Below are 22,160 nucleotides of genomic sequence, written 5' to 3' on the forward strand. Positions count from 1 at the left end.
TTAATACATAAGACATTGATAAGTAAAGTATTATAGAGGACTGTCAGTGTCATCTTAATACATAAGGCTTTGTTAAGTAAGGAATTACTGAGGACTGTCAGAGTATGATCTTAATACATAAGGATTTGATAAGTAAGATATTATAGAAGACTGTCAGTGTCATCTTAATATATAAGCCTTTGATGAGTAAGGTATTATAGAAGACTGTCAGTGTCATCTTAATACATAAGCCTTTGATGAGTAAGGTATTATAGAAGACTGTCAGTGTCATCTTAATACATAAGCCTTTGATGAGTAAGGTATTATAGAAGACTGTCAGTGTCATCTTAATACATAAGGCTTTGTTAAGTAAGGTATTACTGAGGACTGTCAGAGTATGATCTTAATGCATAAGGATTTGATAAGTAAGTTATTATAGAGAACTGTCAGTATCATCTTAATACATAAGGCTTTGATAAGTAAGTTATTATAGAGGACTGTCGGTGTCACCTTAATACATAAGGCTTTGATAAGTAAGTTATTATAGAGGACTGTCGGTGTCACCTTAATACATAAGGCTTTGATGAGTAAGGTTTTATAGAGGATTTTCAAATAGAGGAAAGTCAAGTCAATGTGCAAGTTAAAAAGTATCGTAAAATTACTCTTAAAATTCTTTTTACTATATTTCTATGTTTCCAGTTGAAAAACAAACTTGATAGATGAGAGTACAAATGTAGGCCAATTTATCAATAGAAAAATGAACACGACAGGAAAGAGAGACACAAAAGTGGTACTTTTCTAGCTTTTGCGTGTTTTAGTTTGGTCTCACCTTTTATCTGTTTCATTAAAAACTGCATTGAGAAACAATCTTTCTGCCAGCAATAAGTGGTCTTCAAAAGAGGTTCTCTCAAAAGAGGTTTTCACACTATATGCCAAATGAATTGGAATTTGCTTGCAAAGAATCCTGTCTGTCTAGACAGATGGTGTTCCATAGTAGTGGATTTCTCAACACAGGTTGTCTTCTACAGCTGTGATCTCCCATGGTGGGTTTTACTTTAAAATTAAAGCTCAAACACATGGTTTGAAATATTTACAATCTAGCACAGAGTAAGCATAAGGAGCTAAAAGGATTTTATCACTGGGTACGGCCACTTTCGCACAATTGGACATCTCATCTGTAGTGGCAAAATGGTGCATTATTAGATAAGACACTCTTTCTCACAATTGGATATCTTGCCTGTAGTGTCAGCTTGGTGCATTAAAAGATATTATTACAAAAGCTATGTTGGCATGATGCTGCTGGATATGACCATATTTTGGCCAGGTTAACGATCATCTTCCTGCAAACAGTATTGACCCAGATCTGCTATCATTATTACATATTGTATATCTTGCCATAAAACAGTATCGACCCAGATCTGCTATTATCACATATATTTATATCTTGCTGTAAAACAGTATCGACCCAGATCTGCTATCATTATCACATATTGTATATCTTGCCATAAAACAGTATTGACCCAGATCTGCTATTATCACATATTTTATATCTTGCCGTAAAACAGTATCGACCCAGATCTGCTATCATTATCACATATTGTATATCTTGCCATAAAAACAGTTTCAACCCAGATCTGCTATTATCTCATATTGTATATCTTGCCGTAAAACAGTATCGACCCAAATCTGCTGTCATTATCACATAATGTATATCTTGCCATAAAACAGTATCGACCCAGATCTGCTATCATTATCACATAATGTATATCTTGCCATAAAACAGTATCGACCCAGATCTGCTACCATTATCACATGTTGTATATCTTGTCATAAAACAGTATTGACCCAGATCTGTTATTATCACATATTGTATATCTTTCCATAAAACAGTATTGACCCAGATCTGCTACCATTATCACATAATGTATATCTTGCCGTAAAACAGTATCGACCCAGATCTGCTATTATCACATATTGTATATCTTGCCGTAAAACAGTATCGACCCAGATCTGCTATTATCACATAATGTATATCTTGCCATAAAACAGTATTGACCCAGATCTGTTATTATCACATATTGCATATCTTTCCATAAAACAGTATCGACCCAGATCTGCTACCACTATCACATATTGTATATCTTGCCGTAAAATAGTATTGACCCATATCTGGTGTAATTGTGACATAATGCACATTTTTCTTCAAACAGTATCGACCTAGATCTGCTGTTGTTATCACATAATGTATATCTTATTGCAGACAGTATCAACCCAGATATACTGTTTTTATTACATAATGCAGATGACAAACAGATCAGAAAATATACTGCAGTGTGTTCTGATTATTATTTGAAGCAAAGCCTGAACTGCTGATGCATTATTTTATGTCAGATCCGGGTCAAAACATTTCGTTGCAGGGTATTTCTATACATAGGTAAAGAAGATAAGATGGTATCTAAGCTTAATAAGTTCTTCTTATTTACTGCTTGCTTTTGCAGGGATAAATAAACACCTTCGGTTTAATTTCTTTTTCAGGGCAGCACTGTTAACATGAATGTTATGCAGCCAATCTATACTTATGTCAGCCAGACGTTCCATGGTTACAAGTGCCTGGGTGTGGTTTTGTTTGTAGGTGAGTTGCATGCTTTGTTAACCCCTTGCCATTGAAGTTGGGAGAATATGTAGTGTTTTGCTCATTAATGTGTTCATTTTTTAAGTTCATGTTTGCAGGTTGGTTCATTTAATTGCTTGTTAATTTCTTCATTATGCCCTGACTATATTGAACCCTATTTCACATACACTTGTATATTATGCAATGAAAATTTGTGTTTGGATATATCTCATGGAGATTAGGTCAGCCATTCCATGGTTAGTTTGCTAGAACCTAATTTTCATCTTATATTTCCATTCGTTCATTAAACCATCAGTATCTTGAACACTATTTCAAATACACTTGCAAAATATGGTATGTGTGTCAGTCTTCGCTAGAGTAACTGAGTCATACTAGATCACTGTTAACAAATTTTCATGATTGAGTGATTTGTATTTTCAGTTAGTAGCTTATTACAGCTATAGTTTCTTAGACCCTGTTATACCTATAGTCATGAAAATTACAGTGTGAAAACATGAATGTGAATAATCCAAACATATCAAGAATAAGTCAACTCTTAGTATTCTCAGCCATCAGTTTGTTACACCCATGATATATTGGACCCTATGTCACCAACTATATAACTCAACCATACCTGTAGTAGGTCACTGTAACCTAATTACCATGATCATGTGAAATTGTATTTACCTCAATACAGATCTGTATATTGGTTTCTGTTGGAGAGTAAACACCTTGTTGCTTAAGTATCATGGGACATATTCTTCAAACATCAAAGTGAATTATTTCAGTGAAGCAATGAATTGTAATTTTTTGCAGCATACAGTTTACTTACATGCCAACCATTACGCTTTTGGCATAATCATTAGGTTTTTTTCCACTAAATTATGCCTTACTCTTAAACGTATTCGGATTTCGGGTTTTCGGTATATCCCCCTCCCAAAAAAAATTAATTTGTTTTCTTACTTTTATTAACGTTCCATTAATCTTTCAGACCATATTCTAGAAAAGACGGCTGCTATGTAACTATGACATAAGAGTCCGTAACCTTGCATGCACTTTCCTAACAGTATTATGTTATATTTATAACATCTGCCCTATTTCTAAGAAATATGCTGGTGTTACTTTCAAACTTTTTACCTCGGTTTCTATTTATATCAGCTGTATGGCTTAGTTAGAGAACAGACTGGTTTTCTAATTTTTAATCTTTGCTTCAAGATTCTTTGTTGTGATACAGAACTAGTCTGTAGGTATTTGGTGCTAAAAGCCAAGTGAGATTTATTCTAGTAAATGCATCTGTTAGAGCAAAAAATGTTTTTCAAATAATTTCACATATAGATTAGAAAAAGACGAAAAACTGACTCAAAGATAAATACATGAATTACACAATGCAGCGTTCCCTTTTAGGGCAGCTTCATGCCTACTGCTGACTGTGTGGAGAGGGTTTTAATATTGGTCATGATGGTAAAACAAAGAAACCTTGAATTAGCTCGGTTTACAAACTCCAATACTATCTTGGTAACTTGTAACTTCTTTTTTAAGGCAGAACTAATAAATGCAGAGGTGTTATTTACCGAGTTCTTAACAGAACATGACTAGAGCAGTAGAAGGCGAGAGTGGTCCTTTGTCAGATGGATGTTTCCTGATTCCAAAATAGCAGAAAATATGCATCTGCAAGAACAAAATCATCTAATATTGTTAGGTGTTTAGCAGAAGATAATTCGCTTAAAATTGCAGAAGCCATGAAAATTGGGCTGTTCAGTATTGCAGCTGACAGGAGCAGTGATTATGATGACAAAATGTTGTACCCAGTCTGTGTAAGAGAATTTGACATTGAAAAAAAGCCAAAGTCAGAGTGCTCTTCTTTGATTATCAGAATTAACAGTAGATTCCACTGGAGAAAACATTTTTTATTTGCTTTATAATGCTTTGAATAAACATAAGTTGGCAGAACTCTTTATGGTTTTCAACTGATAATGCATCAGTGATGACTGGAATTCATAGAGGAGTTCCATTCTATATTTTGAAAAATGTCTCAATCAGGGTATATATCAGGTTGTCCCTGTCATATGATGCACCTTGCTGCTGGAAAGGCTGCTGATAAATTAGAAAGAAAACCCCTGAAGTATTAAGTTGGCATTCTACCATTCTACTTCATGCAGACATAATTAATGTGCACTGGCACCTTATTCCCCAGCTAAAAGAAATAAGGTTGTGAAAGGAATATTGGTTCTTTACCATTCTAATGCTGACTGTGAGATTGTTCAGTATTGTTAATAAAAATAAAACTGAATTCAGATCCAGACTCTGTAACCCAGCACTTGATTCTCTACTTGTGTGCAAAACATAATCTCAGCTGGTACAAAGTGTTTTGAAATGCAGTATGAGAGACTATTGCTTTTTAAAACTCAGCGTGCTATATAAGAAAATTTGAAGCAGTAATTGATGTTAAAAGACTTGAAGAGGTAAATAAATCATTTGGTACATATGCTCATTGAATTTTTATCATGTTATATGTGGATTACTATTTTTCTGCTCAGATTACTCTTTTTGTCCACCTGGATTACACATTTTCCTCGCCAGGGGTTGGCATGTATGGGTTTAGCTCATTTAATTTTTTAGCATAGAGGAGCGATGTCTGTCAGGTTGTATTTGTTTTAAAGTGGAAGATTCAGTTGCTATATGAGTAGGTAATTATCCTTTGATGTGAAAATTTCATTGGATAGCCATTTCATATTATTGACATTTTTTAATGATTATGTTTTGGATGATATTGATTCAAGCAAGCACTTTTTAAAATTAATTTTTTTTTAATTCCTACATTTCTACAATACATTTTCATATTGATTTTTAAACTATTTCCTTTTAACTCCTACATTTCTTCAAGACAGTTTCCTATATGTTTTTAATTCATTTTCTTTTAATTCCTGCATTTCTACAAGACATTTTCCTATTGATTTTTAAATTATTTCCTTTTAATTCCTACATTTCTTCAAGACAGTTTCCTATATGTTTATCATTCATTTCCTTTTATTGCATGCATTTCTTTAAGACAGGGGGGCCCCGAGTGGTCTAACGCGCTCTCCGTTATGGATCACTGCCATCTCACCTCTGTCTGCGTGGGTTCGAGTCTTGGATTCAGCCAATGTGGGTATATGAGAAAGCTTGCCAGTAGCTTCTTGTGGGTCAGTGGTTCTTTCCGGGGTTTTCCCGGGTTCTTCCTCCACCATTAATACTGGCCGCCATGTATAGCCAATCATGTGTTGAAAAATGGCGTTAAACCCTACAACAACAACAGTCTTCAAGACAGATTAGTATCCATTTCTAATTCATTTCCTTTCAATGCCTACTTTTCTTCAAGACAGTTTCTTATGTGTTTTTAATTCTTTCAGAAGGTTACTCATAATGTCCATGTATTGTCAAAACATGGTTTTTTACCTTTATACTGAAACAATTTCCGTTGTAATTTTCTTAATAATATTCACATTAATGACTTTTTTTTAATTTTGTGTATTGCAGGTGGTGTCACATGTATTCTTTCCCTTATATGTGCCTTGGTTCTAGGTTATTTTGATAAAAGAGCTGACAGAATTCTCAAAAGAGCCACTGTATCATCAGGTACTTTATTATTTGCAGTCTAAGTCTCCTAATATATGGTCAGTTGATGCAACTGTTTGCATTAGCAGACTTTATTATTTGATCCAATGAATGATGACAATTCAACCTGTCTTAATTCTCATAATATGAAATGTGGTTATTAATGTAACAATTTGCATTAGTAGACCTTATTACTTGAACAAGTGAATGATGATAATTCAACCTGTCTCAAGTCTCATAATAGGAAATATGGTCAGTTTTTGTGATAATTTGCATTAATAGACCTCATTATTTGATCCTGTGAATGATGACAATTCAAATAATGGTAAGCCTGTTCACTAATCATGCCACCAGTGACAAAACTGACAATTTTTCCTATAAAAAGAAATTAATACCACCTCACCCCACCCCAATTTGGCATAAATTGAAGCCATATGTGAGTATTTTGATCCTTTTAAGTCTTTTCTGGTAATTTCTTAATATATTATCAGTTTCCAGGATATCGAGGGATTTCAGTCCTTTCCAGTGTTTCTGGTAATTTGTGACATAAGATCACTTTCCGACATATAACGTGCAATTATAATCAGAACAGTACAGAAAGCTGAAAAGAGCCAGAATCATTTTGGAGGACAATTAAAAGAATGCAAAGAATACAGTTATATAACTGTACATATAGTCTTGTTTTATAATGTTTCTAAAAGACTCTGTCATTCTTCTATGGTCCACATGGAATTTTTCTTTGCAGCAATAAGTGTCCCTAATCACACTTTTTTTTTTTTATCTGTTGGTACCTAATTTCCCTGGTTGGCAATCATCATCTCAGATTGTGATTTAAAGTGAAAATTAACCAGGCTTCTGCCAGCATGTGAATGGTGTGATAACTGATCAGCATTTTGTCACAATAAGGGGCATCAATTTAAATGTGACATCAGGATTTTGTCACAATAAGGGGCATCAATTTAAATATGACATCAGGATTTTGTCACAATAAGGGGCATCAATTTAAATGTGACATCAGGATTTTGTCACAATAAGGGGTATCAATTTAAATGTGACATCAGGATTTTGTCACAATAAGGGGCATCAATTTAAATGTGACATCAGGATTTTGTCACAATAAGGGGCATCAATTTAAATGTGATATCAGGATTTTGTCACAATAAAGGGCATCAGTTGAATTGTGACATCAGGATTTTGTCACAATAAGTGGCATCAATTTAAATGTGACATTACTTAATTTGGTGTGGGACCTGCATTGGATCAGTGGTTAGTTTTCCACTCATGACTGAAATGTGTGGGTTCCACACCAGCCACTCAAACCAGCCTGGGTCAGATACTGTAGTGTATCCTTGAGCAGGGCATTTTACTCCAACTGCCTTGCCACTAAATAACCTACTTGTGTTGCTGTGCTGTAAAGCTCCAAACCAAAACTTAATGTGGCACCCTCACTTGAGGAACTAGTGTTGTCACGTCAGTGCACAACAAATTAAATCTGAAATTACTTTGCGTTCCACATTTGTAATTTAACAGTATTATTAAGGAGAAATTTCCTTCACTTTAAATTTTTTTTCATGATGAATTCAGTATACCGGTACTTAGACATATAATGAATAAATCCCAATGTAAGAATAATATTTGTTGGTCCTTAAGGTGTGCAATGGCATTGATTTATCCTGGATTTTCACACAGATGAAGAATTCCAGCTCAACCATTTTCTTATTGGGGGGAGGGGTGGATTTTCAGTTTTTTAATGGGAAGTGATTTTGATATGAAAACAGTTTATAAAACTAGACCCAATTGCACTGTGTTTAAAGAAACGTGGGTGATACCTTGAAGTGAATAAACAGAAAACTTTTTTGTTTATCTTTATAATTGGTACAGTAGCTTTTTTCATGAAGTTAAGTTGCTGTGTGCATACTAGGGTCTTTGGTTATTTTAGAGAATGGTTTCATTGTGGATAGTTTAACTTTATGGTTGAAATTTGAAAAAAGAAATTGTCATCATTAACTGGACACTCTTTGTAATAATTTCTGTTTGTCTTTCTGTTTTGTTTTTTAAAAATCATTAATAAAAAATATTATGCTTTATGTCACAGTAATAAAAATCTGTTTAGTGCTGAGGCAATTGGAGTAACTGCCTTGCCCAGGGATACGTCATTGTAGCTGATCCAGGCTGGTCAAATAGTAGGAATTGAACTAGGACCCTTTCGGTCTTGAGTCCAGCACTCTAACCACTGTGCCACCACAGCTCCGTTTTGTCTAATGTACCTGCAGTATTGAGTGAATAAGAGAGAAAGTAATGAGTGCAAACAAAACTCATTTAATATTTAATATTTTAATGAATCTCATATTTATATATTAATTCCAAGAAAAACTCAATATCTGCCCTATTTTCAGAGGATGCTATCAAATTTCGAGACGTAAAGGATTTTCCCATCACTTTCTGGTTGCTTTCAGTCATATGCGTTGCATATTATGTGGCAGTGTTCCCATTCATTGGACTTGGATTGTAAGTACTGCTTTAATGTTAACCATCTCAGTTTGATCAATACATGAGAACTAAAAGAAAATATTAATTTAAACAATTTGCTTTTTATTTATCTGGTATCCGTTTTGTTTTGGCCTGCCATATATAGTCTGTCATATGCTGAAAAATGGCTTTAAATCCACAACATCAACTTTAACAATTTTACTGTTGTGACTCTATGGTTTTAAACTTAGTAACAGAAAGAAGCTAAACCAACAAGTTTTGTAAAACTTAACAAATAATTGATATCTTGAAGCCATAAAGTGAAAATATAAGAATTTAGCATTATGAATTAAATCCAAAATAATCCTAAAAGGTTTATGACAAGTATAGAAGAAAAATGTTCTGAATAAATTCAGGTCTCATATGTGCTGATGTACCAGTATCCTTGAATATGCTAAAGTGCCAACAGTCTTGATGTTTCACAATGGCATTGTCCAAAACTCCTTTAAATGAATTCACAATAATCCCATAATAATATTTTAGTCCAAAGTAAATGAGCACTTTTATACTTCCAATGAATAATCCAAACAAATGACTTCTGTCAGATTATATCTAAACACAACATTAAATACATCTGCAGACTGATATTGTTATGGATATCTGTAATATATATTAATTTATAATATAGCATTTATTTAACTCATTTTGAGTTTTTGACATTTATATTTTAATTCTTTAATTTAGTGGCTTGTTTATATTATTGTGAAAGTACATGTACAATATTTTGTGAAATTTTCATTCATAAATCAAGGCCAGTTGCCACGTCAAAATCAACAACTATTTTGGTCAAGTATGCCACGCATTAGTTTGAATGGAGGTCACAAAAAGATCACATGATACTAGAAATGTATTTTACTGTAGAGTTATCATGCATGCCCTTGTTGATTGGTTCAATAATTAGAGAAGGTCAGAAGACGATTGTTAAGTATTTCACGGTATAATTTAAATGTTTGGGTATCTGTTAGTGATTCAGATTTTTTTAATTTGATACACATACAGTGACTGTATAAGAGAATTATGCGGCTGTGTCAGGATTGTTCAATTTATATTCAACTTTTATAAGAGTCATGAGAGGAAGTTAGATTTATTTATAATTTGTTTGTTGAAATTGCAGAGAAGAAAACATACATTCAGAATGGACAGCACTTGCTGAACTATTTTGAAATTGTTCAAGGACTTGAATATTTTATTATTCTGTAGATTACATGAAACATTCAAGGACTTATATTCTACTTTTATTGGATTACCATTGAAGTAAAAGCTTTTGGATATGAGAACTGTTTCTTCAGTGGTGCTAGCACTTAAGCACATTAAAACCTTCATTTGGAATACCATTGGATAGTTTCCTGATTACTGTGAAATTGATTGTACAATTTAGAATAATATTCTATGAGTTCATACACTAAGTTATTTTTAATTCTTTCACTTTGTTGGAGTTTATATTTTTGGGAAATAAATTTATATTTTGAAAAATTGAAAGTTTTTTGTTTGTTTTTACTTTGGTTTTTTTTACATAGCATAAGTCCCTAGACCCAACAGTAGTAAAACAAGAACACAGGAAAATAGGAACTGGGAATGAATCAATTCTCTCTTTATATATATCTCCATGACTCTATTGCAACTCTATTAAAGTCAAAATACCTCCTATGTGACTAATCCCACAACACAAACCACCTGACTTATCCCTCAACACAACCCACCTGACTCAAAAATCCAATGGGAAATTACCCTAACTTGTCAGAAGGTTCAATATATAGAACATGAAAATAAATAAATAATCTATTTATAGATCATTGCAGTCTACAGTCATGGGCCAAAAGTTAAAGACACAGTATAGATACACATAACACAGACATCATAATTATAATATTCATTTTTGTTACAGAAGTATATTTAAGAAAAAAAAGAACCTAAGATAATATATCACCATATTTATTCAGCTCCATTTTAAAAAAATGTGTATAGCATTTAGTTTTACTTGTAATAGAAGCTTGTTATTTTAATTAGTACTAATCAGAGTGTAGTATATTACCATGGTACAATTTATGTTTGGATGGCAAATCTTTCTGTTTATCTTTGTGCCATCTAGAAAAACAAAACTATAAGGCAAATGAAAAATCCAGACCCTATGCTATGTAATGTACACTTGATGGTATCAGGCTACTCCTTAAGTCAAACAGCAAACTAATCATGCTTTAAATGCAAGGAAGAGCTTGAAAACAAACACTACATGTATTGTTTCATATAATTTATTATAATTCACAAGAAAATGCAGGCTTAGTCGTAAGCACAAATTAAAACATGAAGAAAGAATCTGCCATGTTTTAATCTCCTATTATTATCTACACAGTTTATTCACATTGCTCTCAGGGTTTGTCAGTGAATAGGAAGAAGAAATACAAGTCTTAGTTGTACATTTTTGTGTAGTCCAAGCAATAATAATGGAACCCTTTCACAATACACATTTTGGATGAGTTGCCATTCCTGATATCCAGTGCTAAAAATCAAAATGAGACTATCAATGCTGGGTGAATGTTCTTTATATTGACTTGGAAGTAGAGATCGACTTTGGAAAATCAGAATTATTATATCATTGATATGTACTTAGAGTGCTGATAAAGAAATATGAGCAATAATAAAAATAATAATAATAATAAACCTAATACCCAATATGTTATTTTTTAAAATAAAGCAAATGCACACACAGCCAAGCAAATGAAAAATTTCTCTTAGAATATTGATTTTATATATAAAAAAAAATTGTTTTAGGAGTTATTTTATCTTAATGTGCACTAAATCAATTTAAGCAAGTTTTTTAAAAAGATTTAATAATATTGTCAAATCATGTTTAGATGTATATCCAGTTTAGCTATCAAAGCATGTTTATAAGTGTGTAGTTTAAATAAACTGTAACTATAATCAGTTTAAAAATAGTCACTATCCTTGTAGATTTAGAAGGCAGCCACTGTCCTCACCCTTTCTGTTGAATTGAAATTTAAAATAACATTTTTCTTAGTCCTTTAAAACTAATACCGGTGTAAAATTGTAGTCTGAAGGAAAATCGACTAGACTCTAAATAATGGGCTAGTGTTAGTTTCAAACCCAGAAAATGTCTACATAAATTGGTTTTCAGAATCCTGGAAATAAGTCTGACAATTATCTAAACAATTTTGATTGAAAATAACATATTTTTTTTGTTGGCATTATGATTAAAGTAACATTATTCTGTAATTTGGTATTTTAATTAAAATAACATTATCCTTATAGTTTGGTATTTTATTTAACATAACATCATTCTGTAGTTTGGTATTTTAATAAAAAATAACATTAATTCATGATTTTCCTATTTAATTTTTTTTTTAAATTTATAGTTTAGGTTTTTTCATTTTAAATAACAGATAACAGTTTTCATTTGTTTGGGTATTTTATTTTAAATAAAATTATTCTTTAGTTTTGAGATTTTATTTTAAAATAACATTATTCTATAGTTTAGATAGTTTATATTTCATAGATGCAATCACTTTTCACATAAACAAGGAAGGTCTTTGTTCCTTGAAACTTTAATCTCAGTGACATCCCTTTCAGTAAAAAATGCAAATGCAATTTCTTTTTTCAAAATGTGTTACTTTGATCACTTCTAAATAGTCATAAATCTGATGGAAATTCATTGCTGATATTTTTTATAAAAATTCCAGTCCAACGAACATTTTCAGAGAGCCTTAACAGATTGTGAAATGTTGGATGTCAACACCACACTTTCACTTATTTTTTTAACTTGAGGCATCCTTTTCCTGCAAATTAGGGTGTAGGTGCATGTTACTAGCATTGCCCTTTGTCCACTATTGTTGTTTGGGTTTAAGATTTCTTTTAGTTGTTTGACAGGTATATCCTCTAGACAGTAATATATATGCTCCTCACCTTCTGACATGTTGATTGTTTGTAAATCTCCCAGCAGTAAGATCCATGTTTTGGAATTGCGAGATAACCCGAGAGCATGATTTTCAGGTATTGTCAAAACAGGTCCATTGGATTTTTGCAGTGGATGTGAGGGAAGGAAGGAAAATTCAAAATATTGCTAACAGAACAGTTGATCCTATCCTAGATTTTTCAGTCGGGTACTAAAACTTTTATAGGACTAGTCATAAAATTGGCAACATTCCAATACTTGCAAATTCATAACAAAAAATATACATATGAAATAAGGATATGTGGCCTAGTGGTTAGAGCGTCTGCCTCGGATGTGGGAGGTCGTGGGTTCGATCCCCGGCTGAGTCATACCAAAGACTTACAGAAATGATACTAACAGCTGCCTCACTTGGCGCTCAGCATTAAGAGGTTAGTGTTAGGACTGGACAGCCTGGTGTCAGGATAATGTGAGTGGGTGGGACATCATGCTACATGTCTGCGGCATGATGCCCCAGTGCTAGACATCACTATAAACTGCCACATTGCAGACATCATAGCGATATGACTGGAAAAATTGTTAAAACTACTTTAAAAATCCAAGTCACACACACACATGCCTCAAAGTAGCTGATCATGTCAGAATGTGTTAGTAAGTTTTTTGACTGCAGTGTCAGTGTCTGATAATCTGCAGTTTTACTGTAAGGTAAACATTTTATTAAAAATTCATTTATTCCTTTGCAGAGTGTTCTTTGAAATGAAATTTGGTTTCTCACCAGCACTAGCTAACAATGTCAACAGGTAGGTAGAGTTTCATAAATTTTTCTTATTACATGTGTGTGGTTGCTGAATATGACCAAAGTTGAAAATATATCTACTTTTTGGACATGTTGGTCCCTCATTATAAAGTGCCCCCATATAGCACAGTCCCTCATTATCTTGATTGTGGGTATGGATCACATTTTAGAGGTAAATGTAATTTTGACACTACCTACATCAGTATAGTGCAGTCCCTCATATGACATGAGTGTGAACATTGGTCCCATTTTAGGGGTAAATGTAGTTTTGACACTGTCCTTACCTCAGAATAAACCACCACAGTATTGTGGAGTCCCTCATATAACATGGATCCCATTTTGGGGGTAGATGTATTTTTGGCATTGAAATTATCTCAGTATAAAAGGGAATGTATTAAGCCTCCCTTTATCAGTATTATGGTGTCACTGTATATTGTTATCAGTTATGTCCAACTGTCCATCAATCAGTTCTCATTCTGTCCTCATCGTCTACACTGATTAAGCAAGGGTGATAATTGTTATGATGATTTTGTATGATTAGATGAATACAAAGGTTCCGTATACTGGATGTACTTAGGGCTAAAAGTAAAATACAAGTTCTTATGTTTGTTATGGTTCCATCTCTTATTGCAAAATTTGAATGTAAAAACAAATTATATGTAAAAACCAGATAGGTTTATCTGATGATTTGGGTAGTTTTTAAAGAAGTGGTTTTTGGGCAGATTATTCAAAAGTGTGCTGTGTGCTAACATGTCAGTGGGGAAAATAAACACATTAGTAAACAAAGAGCAATGCATGTGGTTAGGATTTGAAGAGGTAGATCTCATTTGCTGTTTTTGTATGTATTAGCATAATAAAATAAAACCCATCATGGCAAGACCCAGACATGCCAACCCTTACAATTTTGCTGTAAGTCTAATGGAAAATATCCTTAAAATATGGACTTACAGAATAAAAGCACAAATTACAGAAATACAATTGTTTGTGGTAAAATCTGAATACTGGCTTGTCTGTGTTTGATTCAGATCTGGGTTTCATATTAGTTACAGTGGAATTTGTTAAGGAACCAGACTAACTGTACTGAAGTACCTCAGACGCTTTAAACTGCATGGATTTTGTGATTCAAAACATTGACATGATCAAGCTGTTGATTATTTTGTCTTTAGCAACATGTAGGGACAAAAGGGACAATACAGTTATTCATAGTTCAGAATAGTAAAAAGGAAAAAGTCTGGAGTGAACCTCATATTGATATGTCATGTGGCAGGGAGGATGATTACCATTGCAGCCCACATAAGTTTTTGTTATTGAGGATTACATGAAGTTGAGAGATATCAAGAAGCCATTGAGTTGCATTTTATGAAACTGTACTGGAGGTATTTAAGGTTCAAGTAAGCTTTACAAATTTTTGAGTTGAACACAACTGTTGCTGCATCAGTCTTGAATGACACTTCTGGATTTTTTAATGCATGATTTCCAGCTTGACAGTTGTAGTACATGATGTTTTGTTACTTCTTACTGAAACCTGTCCAACTTAATGAAAAAAAATTGACTGACTTTCTGAGAAGGTCTTGCTAGGGTAGGCAGGCCAGGAGACCATCCCTTCTATGAAGAAAAAATGGTCATTCAAGAAAGGTGGTTTCCTAGAAGAGGTTATTACATTTTGTAGCAAAATTATCTGCACAATAATAATCTGACCTGGAAATCATAAATTCTGCAGCTAAGCTTGCAAGTGAGTTTTAACCTTTATCCAGTCCAAAATGACATTTCAGAAGTAAAGTCATTTTTGATTGGCTGACACAAAACTTGAAGCTTTAAGTTCAGATTAAATTGTATGATAACCAGGCTAGGTGTTAGGTAGTTACCCAAAAGTTGCTTTTCAGGGTTGGTTTTACAAGAGCTGAAGGGGCCCCGAGTGGTCTAAAGCATTCACCATTATGGATCACTGACATCTCACCTCTGTCTGCATTAGTTTGAATCTTGGGCTCAGCCAGTGTGGGTACATGAGAAAACTTGCCAGTAGCTTCTGTGGGTCGGTGGTTCTTTCCGGGGTTTTCCCATGTTCTTCGTCCACCATTTATACTGGCTGCCATGTATAGCCTATATTGTGCTGAAAAATGGTATTAAACCCTATAACAACAACAACAACTAGAGCTGAAATGAATAACTGAACAAACAAAATATAATATTCTTTCTGAATTATCAACTTAAAAGTTATTACTTGAATATTAGATTGTTTACCTACAAGTCTGACAAAAATTTGTGACCCCCCCCCCCCATAAGAAAACCAAGGTGAATTTAAACTATGGAACGTTGAATTGGTCTACAAGGGAATAACTTCATACCTGATAAGTCACCTGATATTCATATTCCCTCTTTTAAGGTAATTTCAACATAAAATTTTTAAATAGATTCGTTGCTTACAACAATGGCATTTCTGTTCCTTGTCATTCAGCACTCTTAAAAAGATCAGGTATATTTTGGTATTTTGACATAAATCGTATGGAACTGGAGTAATGTCAAAGTTACCAATGCTATTATGTCAATCAACATATCAAAATTAATTTAATTGTCCACATGTCTACTTCCAAGAGAATTGTTTTGTTATAGTCACCATCTTTATCTGAACAATTAATAAAGAATTACTGTCCTTCTTTACCAATAAGTACATCTTTAGCACCTAAGAACCATGATTGGTCATGCTAACATTGAAGTTAAACAGAGAAAATATTGCACCATTTCATTTTATCTTTACTCTGAACCCCCCCCCCCATATTTTACAAAAGACCCTTAAAACATTATTCTTATGTAAATAAATATAGATAACAGAGTATTCCGTATCTTCAAATCAGCTTGGGGAGTTAGGAGAATAAGGAAAAGGATATTAAATACCAATGCATATGTAGTTTAGATGTATGAAAAGAAAAATATCAAAGGTTCTGGACCTTGAACCTACCCCTACCCCAACTCCAAACCTTTGTCAAGGCAACCAAATTGAGATCCAAAGGTGCAAATTCCCATTTAAGGCAGATTTTGAGATATTGCCAACAGATGTTTATATATATATATAAAAGGATGAGGGAAATGTGTATAAAATATGTTACAAATTAATGTCATGGTTATAATATGATCTTTTCTGTTTCAGTTTGGTGTACATTATATCAGCAGTAGCCTCCCCTTTCTTTGGATTTGTAATTGACAGGACAGGCAAGAATATATTCTGGGTCATCCTAGGAACACTTGTTACTCTTGGTTGTCATGCACTCCTGGCTTTTACCTTTGTAAATCCATATGTTGCAATGGTAAGTAATACTGTTGGTTTGCTTTGGGAAATTTTTTAATCAAAGTATAGGTCCTTTCAAAACTCTTTGTTTGGATGGTATGCTTGCACATTTAAGACCAAAAAATTGTCCCATGTTGAAAATATTCAGAATGAACTCTAAATGTGTGAAATATTTAATTGAAAAGAAAATGGTGATTTGAGTCCAAATGATGATCAAATATATTGTTTTGTCGAGCATGTTCTGATGTAACCTTAACATAGCAGTTATTTTGAGATACAAGTGTTTGTCCATCCATCCATCCACACCCTAGATTAACGGCATGTTGACATTTTTTCTGCTTAAATAAAGTGACAATTTGTCAAGTACAGCTGAATATAGAGCCATGTGACTTGGTACAACACCAGATTACCAAAGTTCTGGGATAGGCTTATAGGCCATGACCAGTGTATTCTTTATTTATTTGAAACAAAGCCTGGAATAGGAAAAGGAATATACTAGTCTCCCTAGTATGTTGCTATGGTAACCCAAACTACCAGTTAGGTATTCAAAAATGATTAGGGATATGCAGTTCCCTTTACAAAAGATGGTTTGTAATGTCCAGGTTAAATTTAACAACAACATAATTGTGCCCTGTCCCAAAGAGAAAGTAGATCGCTATGAATTGATTCTTTTACACTAGTTCAATATGTTTAGGTTGTTGCCATTGTCAGACAAACATCAGTGTAGAGATTGTTTTTATTTCAGAGCATTATGGGTCTTGCCTACTCAGTTCTAGCCAGTGCACTTTGGCCTGTGGCCTCCCTGATGGTGCCCAATCATCAACTTGGAACTGCCTATGGCATGTAAGTTTGAAAGTTTTAGTAAAAATACATTGTAAATTTATTGAAAGCAAGCATAATTTTGCATTTGTTTGTGACATACCACTTCTTAATAAATGTCTTATTTTTCATCTGGAGGGATTATAAGCAGTTTATTATGAAATGCTGTCTTTGTGATTTTAATACAAAATTACCATGTTATATATATATATATATATATGTGTGTGTGTGTGTTAAAGGATGCAATAACATTTTCATCTTTAGACTGAATTAATAGTTCTTTGTGCCTTTACCTTCGATGATTTTAGTGTCACACTGAGAGACAGTATTTGAAATAAAACACAGTTTTTCAAGTCAACAAATTCCACTAAATTGTGAAGGTAGCTGTTTGCTAAAACTGTGTTAAATTGAATGTCTTATAAAATCTCTGTTGCAAGAGAAAGAAGGAATAAAAAAAAGTCTACTGAAACAATTTTTACTTGGATTATTCATTATTTAAATCTCTCTTTCCAGTATGCAAGCCATTCAGAATTTAGGCCTAGCGGTCATATCCTTAGTGGCAGGGATAATAGTGGATTCAAGTGGATACCTCATTCTGGAAGTCTTCTTCCTTGCTTGGTTATGTTGTAAGTTGCCATGAATTTTTATTTTAAAATCCAAAGCTGTTTATTTTTCAGTTTTATTGTATTATAAATTGATGCTGAAAATTATGTGTATATGTATGCATACAAAAAGGCTGTTAAATGCATCATTGAGATGTACAAGTTTTGTTTTTACAACGATGCTGATGACTGGGTGAGGAGAGAATGATACTCTTTTCATGGTCTACACCTAAAAAACAATTAAAATAACAAGTGTAAAAACAGAGAAGAAAGTGTTGGACTACACAAGGGATGTTGTGGCGGAACAACCCTGCTTACCAACCAGATTTTTTTAGTTCTCATGCTATTAAGGTTACCCAAGTAAACCCTTAATTTTTGTTAACTTAGAAATTAAACTATATATATATATATATATATATATATATATATCCCAAGTATTGCATATTTCTGTATATTGTTTTCAGTTTTAAACAATTATTGTCTTCAAATTTTTGGACAACAAACTTGCAGCAAATACAGTGTTTTATTTTACTTAGGAAAGAGTATGTTCTATGGCAGTCTGAATTTGAATTGTTGTATTTGAAATTGTATTTGTTTTGTACTGAGGAATATAGATTTCTAATTTGGAATTTTATTTATTTTACACTGAGGAATATAGATTTCTAATTTGGAATTGTATTTGTTTGTACTGAGGAATATAGATTTCTAATTTGGAATTTTATTTATTTTACACTGAGGAATATAGATTTCTAATTTGGAATTTTATTTGTTTTACACTGAGGGATATAAATTTCTAATTTGGAATTGTATTGGTTTGTACTGAGGAATATAGATTTCTGATTTGGAATTGTATTTGTTTGTACTGAGGAATATAGATTTCTAATTTGGAATTGTATTGGTTTGTATTGAGGAATATAGATTTCTAATTTGGAATTGTATTTGTTTTACACTGAGGAATATAGATTTCTAATTTGGAATTGTATTTATTTTACACTGAGGAATATAGATTTCTAATTTGGAATTGTATTTTTTTTACACTGAGGAATATAGATTTCTAATTTGGAATTGTATTTGTTTTACACTGAGGAATATAGATTTCTAATTTGGAATTGTATTTGTTTTACACTGAGGAATATAGATTTCTAATTTGGAATTGTATTTGTTTGTACTGAGGAATATAGATTTCTAATTTGAAATTATATTTGTTTTGCACTGAGAAATATAGATTTTTAATTTGGAATTGTGTTTGTTTGTACTGAGGAATATAGGTTTCTAGTTTGAAATTGTATTTGTTTTGTACTGAGAAATATAGATTTCTAATTTGGAATTGTATTGGTTTGTACTGAGGAATATAGATTTCTAATTTAGAATTGTATTGGTTTGTACTGAGGAATACAGATTTCTAATTTGGAATTGTTGTATTTGTTTTGTACTGAGAAATATAGATTTCTAATTTGGAATTGTATTTGTTTGTACTGAGGAATATAGGTTTCTAGTTTGAAATTGTGTTTGTTTTGTACTGAGAAATATAGATTTCGAAATTTGAAATTGTATTGGTTTGTACTGAGGAATATAGATTTCTAATTTAAATTCTGAAGACTTTCATTTACCTTCCTATGTTTCTTGTTATCATCTACATGATCTAATCACATGCATTGGTCAATTTTTTCTTGAATACATTGAAGATAAGAAAATAATGTTTTTATTATGTCTCTTCCAACACTGCTGCATTGTTATGTGTGGGTGGGTGTGGATGCTTGTGTAAGTGTATGTATATATGTGTGTTGGAGAACATGTGTGAAAGAGGGGTGATGGAGGTTTAAGGTTCCTCCAGCACTTGTTGTTCAGTGACCCATGGTCCTGACACTTAGCTTTTGTATGAGATTTCCATCATCATTTCAACTGAACTTACTGGCCCAGCCAATACAGCAGATTGGGGACATTTCATAGCAATTGCCCAGTTGACTACTTTTCATAGCAATTGCTCAGTTGACTGCTTTTCATAGCAATTGCCCTGTTTAATACTTTTTCTAGTAATTACCATATTGATTACTTTTCATAGCAATTGCCCTGTTGACTACTTTTCATAGTAATTGCTCTGTTGATTACTTTTCTTCATAGCAATTGTCCTGTTGACTACTTTTCATAGTAATTGCTCTATTGACTACTTTTCATAGCAATTGCCTGTTGACTACTTTTCATAGTAATTGCTCTATTGACTATTTTTCATAGTAATTGCTCTGTTGACTACTTTTCATGGCAATTGCCATATTGATTACTTTTCATAGTAATTGCTCTATTGACTACTTTTCATAGTAATTGCTCTGTTGACTACTTTTCATAGCAATTGCCATATTGATTACTTTTCATAGTAATTGCCCTGTTGACTAATTTCCATAGAAATTACCCTATTGACTGCCTTTCATAGTACAGTGTAACCCCACTATATATATTATGCTCCGTTGTAACACAAATTCGGATATAACATGGTTGTATTGTGGCTTCCGAAATTTCATATACCTGTGTTTTTCTTGAACATGAAAAAAATTCTTTCTTAAAAGTATGAGGAAAAAAAATGTACAAGGTTTATTATCATTTTGGGGAAGAGATCATGTATGAATAATACAAGACAATCATGGCATGACTCCTGAAATTTTATATGTATTTTTCTCTTACACGAAAAAATAGTTTTTTCTTAAATGTACCAAAAATAGTATGCAATTTATGATTTTTTTTCTCCTTATTAACGGCAGAATATACCATCTGGCTTTTTTTTTTTTAGTGGTGACATTGTTGGGTGTTTAAACTTGTGTATACAATCATTGGCTTGGAGTGGAGAAATTCAGAGACCCCAAAAAAGGAAGCAGCAAACTTGATATACAATGCACTGAAATTTATATATTGTTACATAAACAAATTCTTAGTCCATACAGTCCTACCCACTTATATCGACAAGCCGCCTATTTCGACAAAAAAGCAAAGTCTCGGTCCTTTGGTCTACTATTACTACCAAAAATTGGCGACAGAAGCCCTTGGTCCCAGCTTGAACAAATCCTTTGTTTTCTAATCATTTATGTTGATCAGCTGCCAGTTCTGACCTGTACTTTGTTCAACAATTAGATGATCATGTTGCCAGGCTTTAATTTTCCTGCTTAATCATTTATGTCAGCAAGTGGCCAGTTCCAACTTGTACTTTATTCAACAATTAGTTGGTCTTGCCACCAGGCTTTAATGTCGCGGTCGGATAAAAAAGCAGGCTTTTGTTTGGTCCCTGATAAATAAATTAAATTTTATTGTAATTTTATGCATTGATTATGCTATAGATAATAATCTCAATTACATGTATATGTATTTGTCATTCAGCTCTTTTACTGCTACATGTATTTGTATTTTGAGAGAATTATATGTAGGGAGAAGTGAGAGCTAAACAGGGAGAAATGTATACCAGTTGAGCTGACATTGTTACAGTATTGTACTGTAAGAATCATTTTCTTTTAATACCTCATTAGCATGTGTATTCATATCAGCCGCTTATTTCTTGTTCGCTTTTGTGTACTTTTCATGATGACTTCTGTAACTAAATACATGTACTGTTTAAACCAACTTGTTGACAGGTTTTCATTTCCCTGTGAATAGCCCCATCCCCTTGGTAGCCTCAATAAGATGGGAACAGACTGACCAAAATCTAAGCCAATTTAAGTACATGTAGTTGAAGCATGTAAATAACAACTATGCAACCATGTGCTAATGCTGACATTGAATATCAGAGTGAATGTTTTTCATATCAGGATGTGACTGATGCAACATTTTATTGTGGATTTTATTACACAAAGATAACCAAAATGTAATTTGTCAATATACAAGTGTATTTCACACTGGTTTTGTCTTCATGTACTCAAAATTTCCATTGTTTGTTTTCTCAAAGTGTAAATGCCACTCACTGACGACAGGTCACCCATTACTGGCGAATTTAACTTGTATCGTTTTTTTCAGACCCCCCCCCCCCCCCCAAACACTTATCTCGACATTCGCATATGGCGACA

The 22,160-nt window shown here is 33.0% G+C and overlaps 1 protein-coding gene across 1 annotated transcript in view; it reads left to right on the forward strand.

Annotated features, from left to right (window-relative positions):
• The window catches only part of LOC149769841 (lysosomal dipeptide transporter MFSD1-like), a 51,766-nt gene that overhangs the window by 15,401 nt on the left and 14,205 nt on the right, over positions 1-22,160 (forward strand). Inside the window, exons 5-11 of the mRNA XM_089949759.1 lie at positions 2,515-2,611; positions 6,107-6,205; positions 8,581-8,692; positions 13,361-13,417; positions 16,559-16,715; positions 17,442-17,539; positions 18,029-18,141. Of these exons, the coding sequence (XP_089805885.1) occupies positions 2,515-2,611; positions 6,107-6,205; positions 8,581-8,692; positions 13,361-13,417; positions 16,559-16,715; positions 17,442-17,539; positions 18,029-18,141 (733 nt within the window). The remainder of the gene's footprint in view (positions 1-2,514; positions 2,612-6,106; positions 6,206-8,580; positions 8,693-13,360; positions 13,418-16,558; positions 16,716-17,441; positions 17,540-18,028; positions 18,142-22,160) is intronic.

The sequence above is a fragment of the Sinohyriopsis cumingii genome, unplaced genomic scaffold (assembly GCF_028554795.1).
Source record: "Sinohyriopsis cumingii isolate HCF-2022 unplaced genomic scaffold, ASM2855479v2 utg003239l, whole genome shotgun sequence".
Classification (NCBI taxonomy): Eukaryota; Metazoa; Mollusca; class Bivalvia; order Unionida; family Unionidae; genus Sinohyriopsis; species Sinohyriopsis cumingii.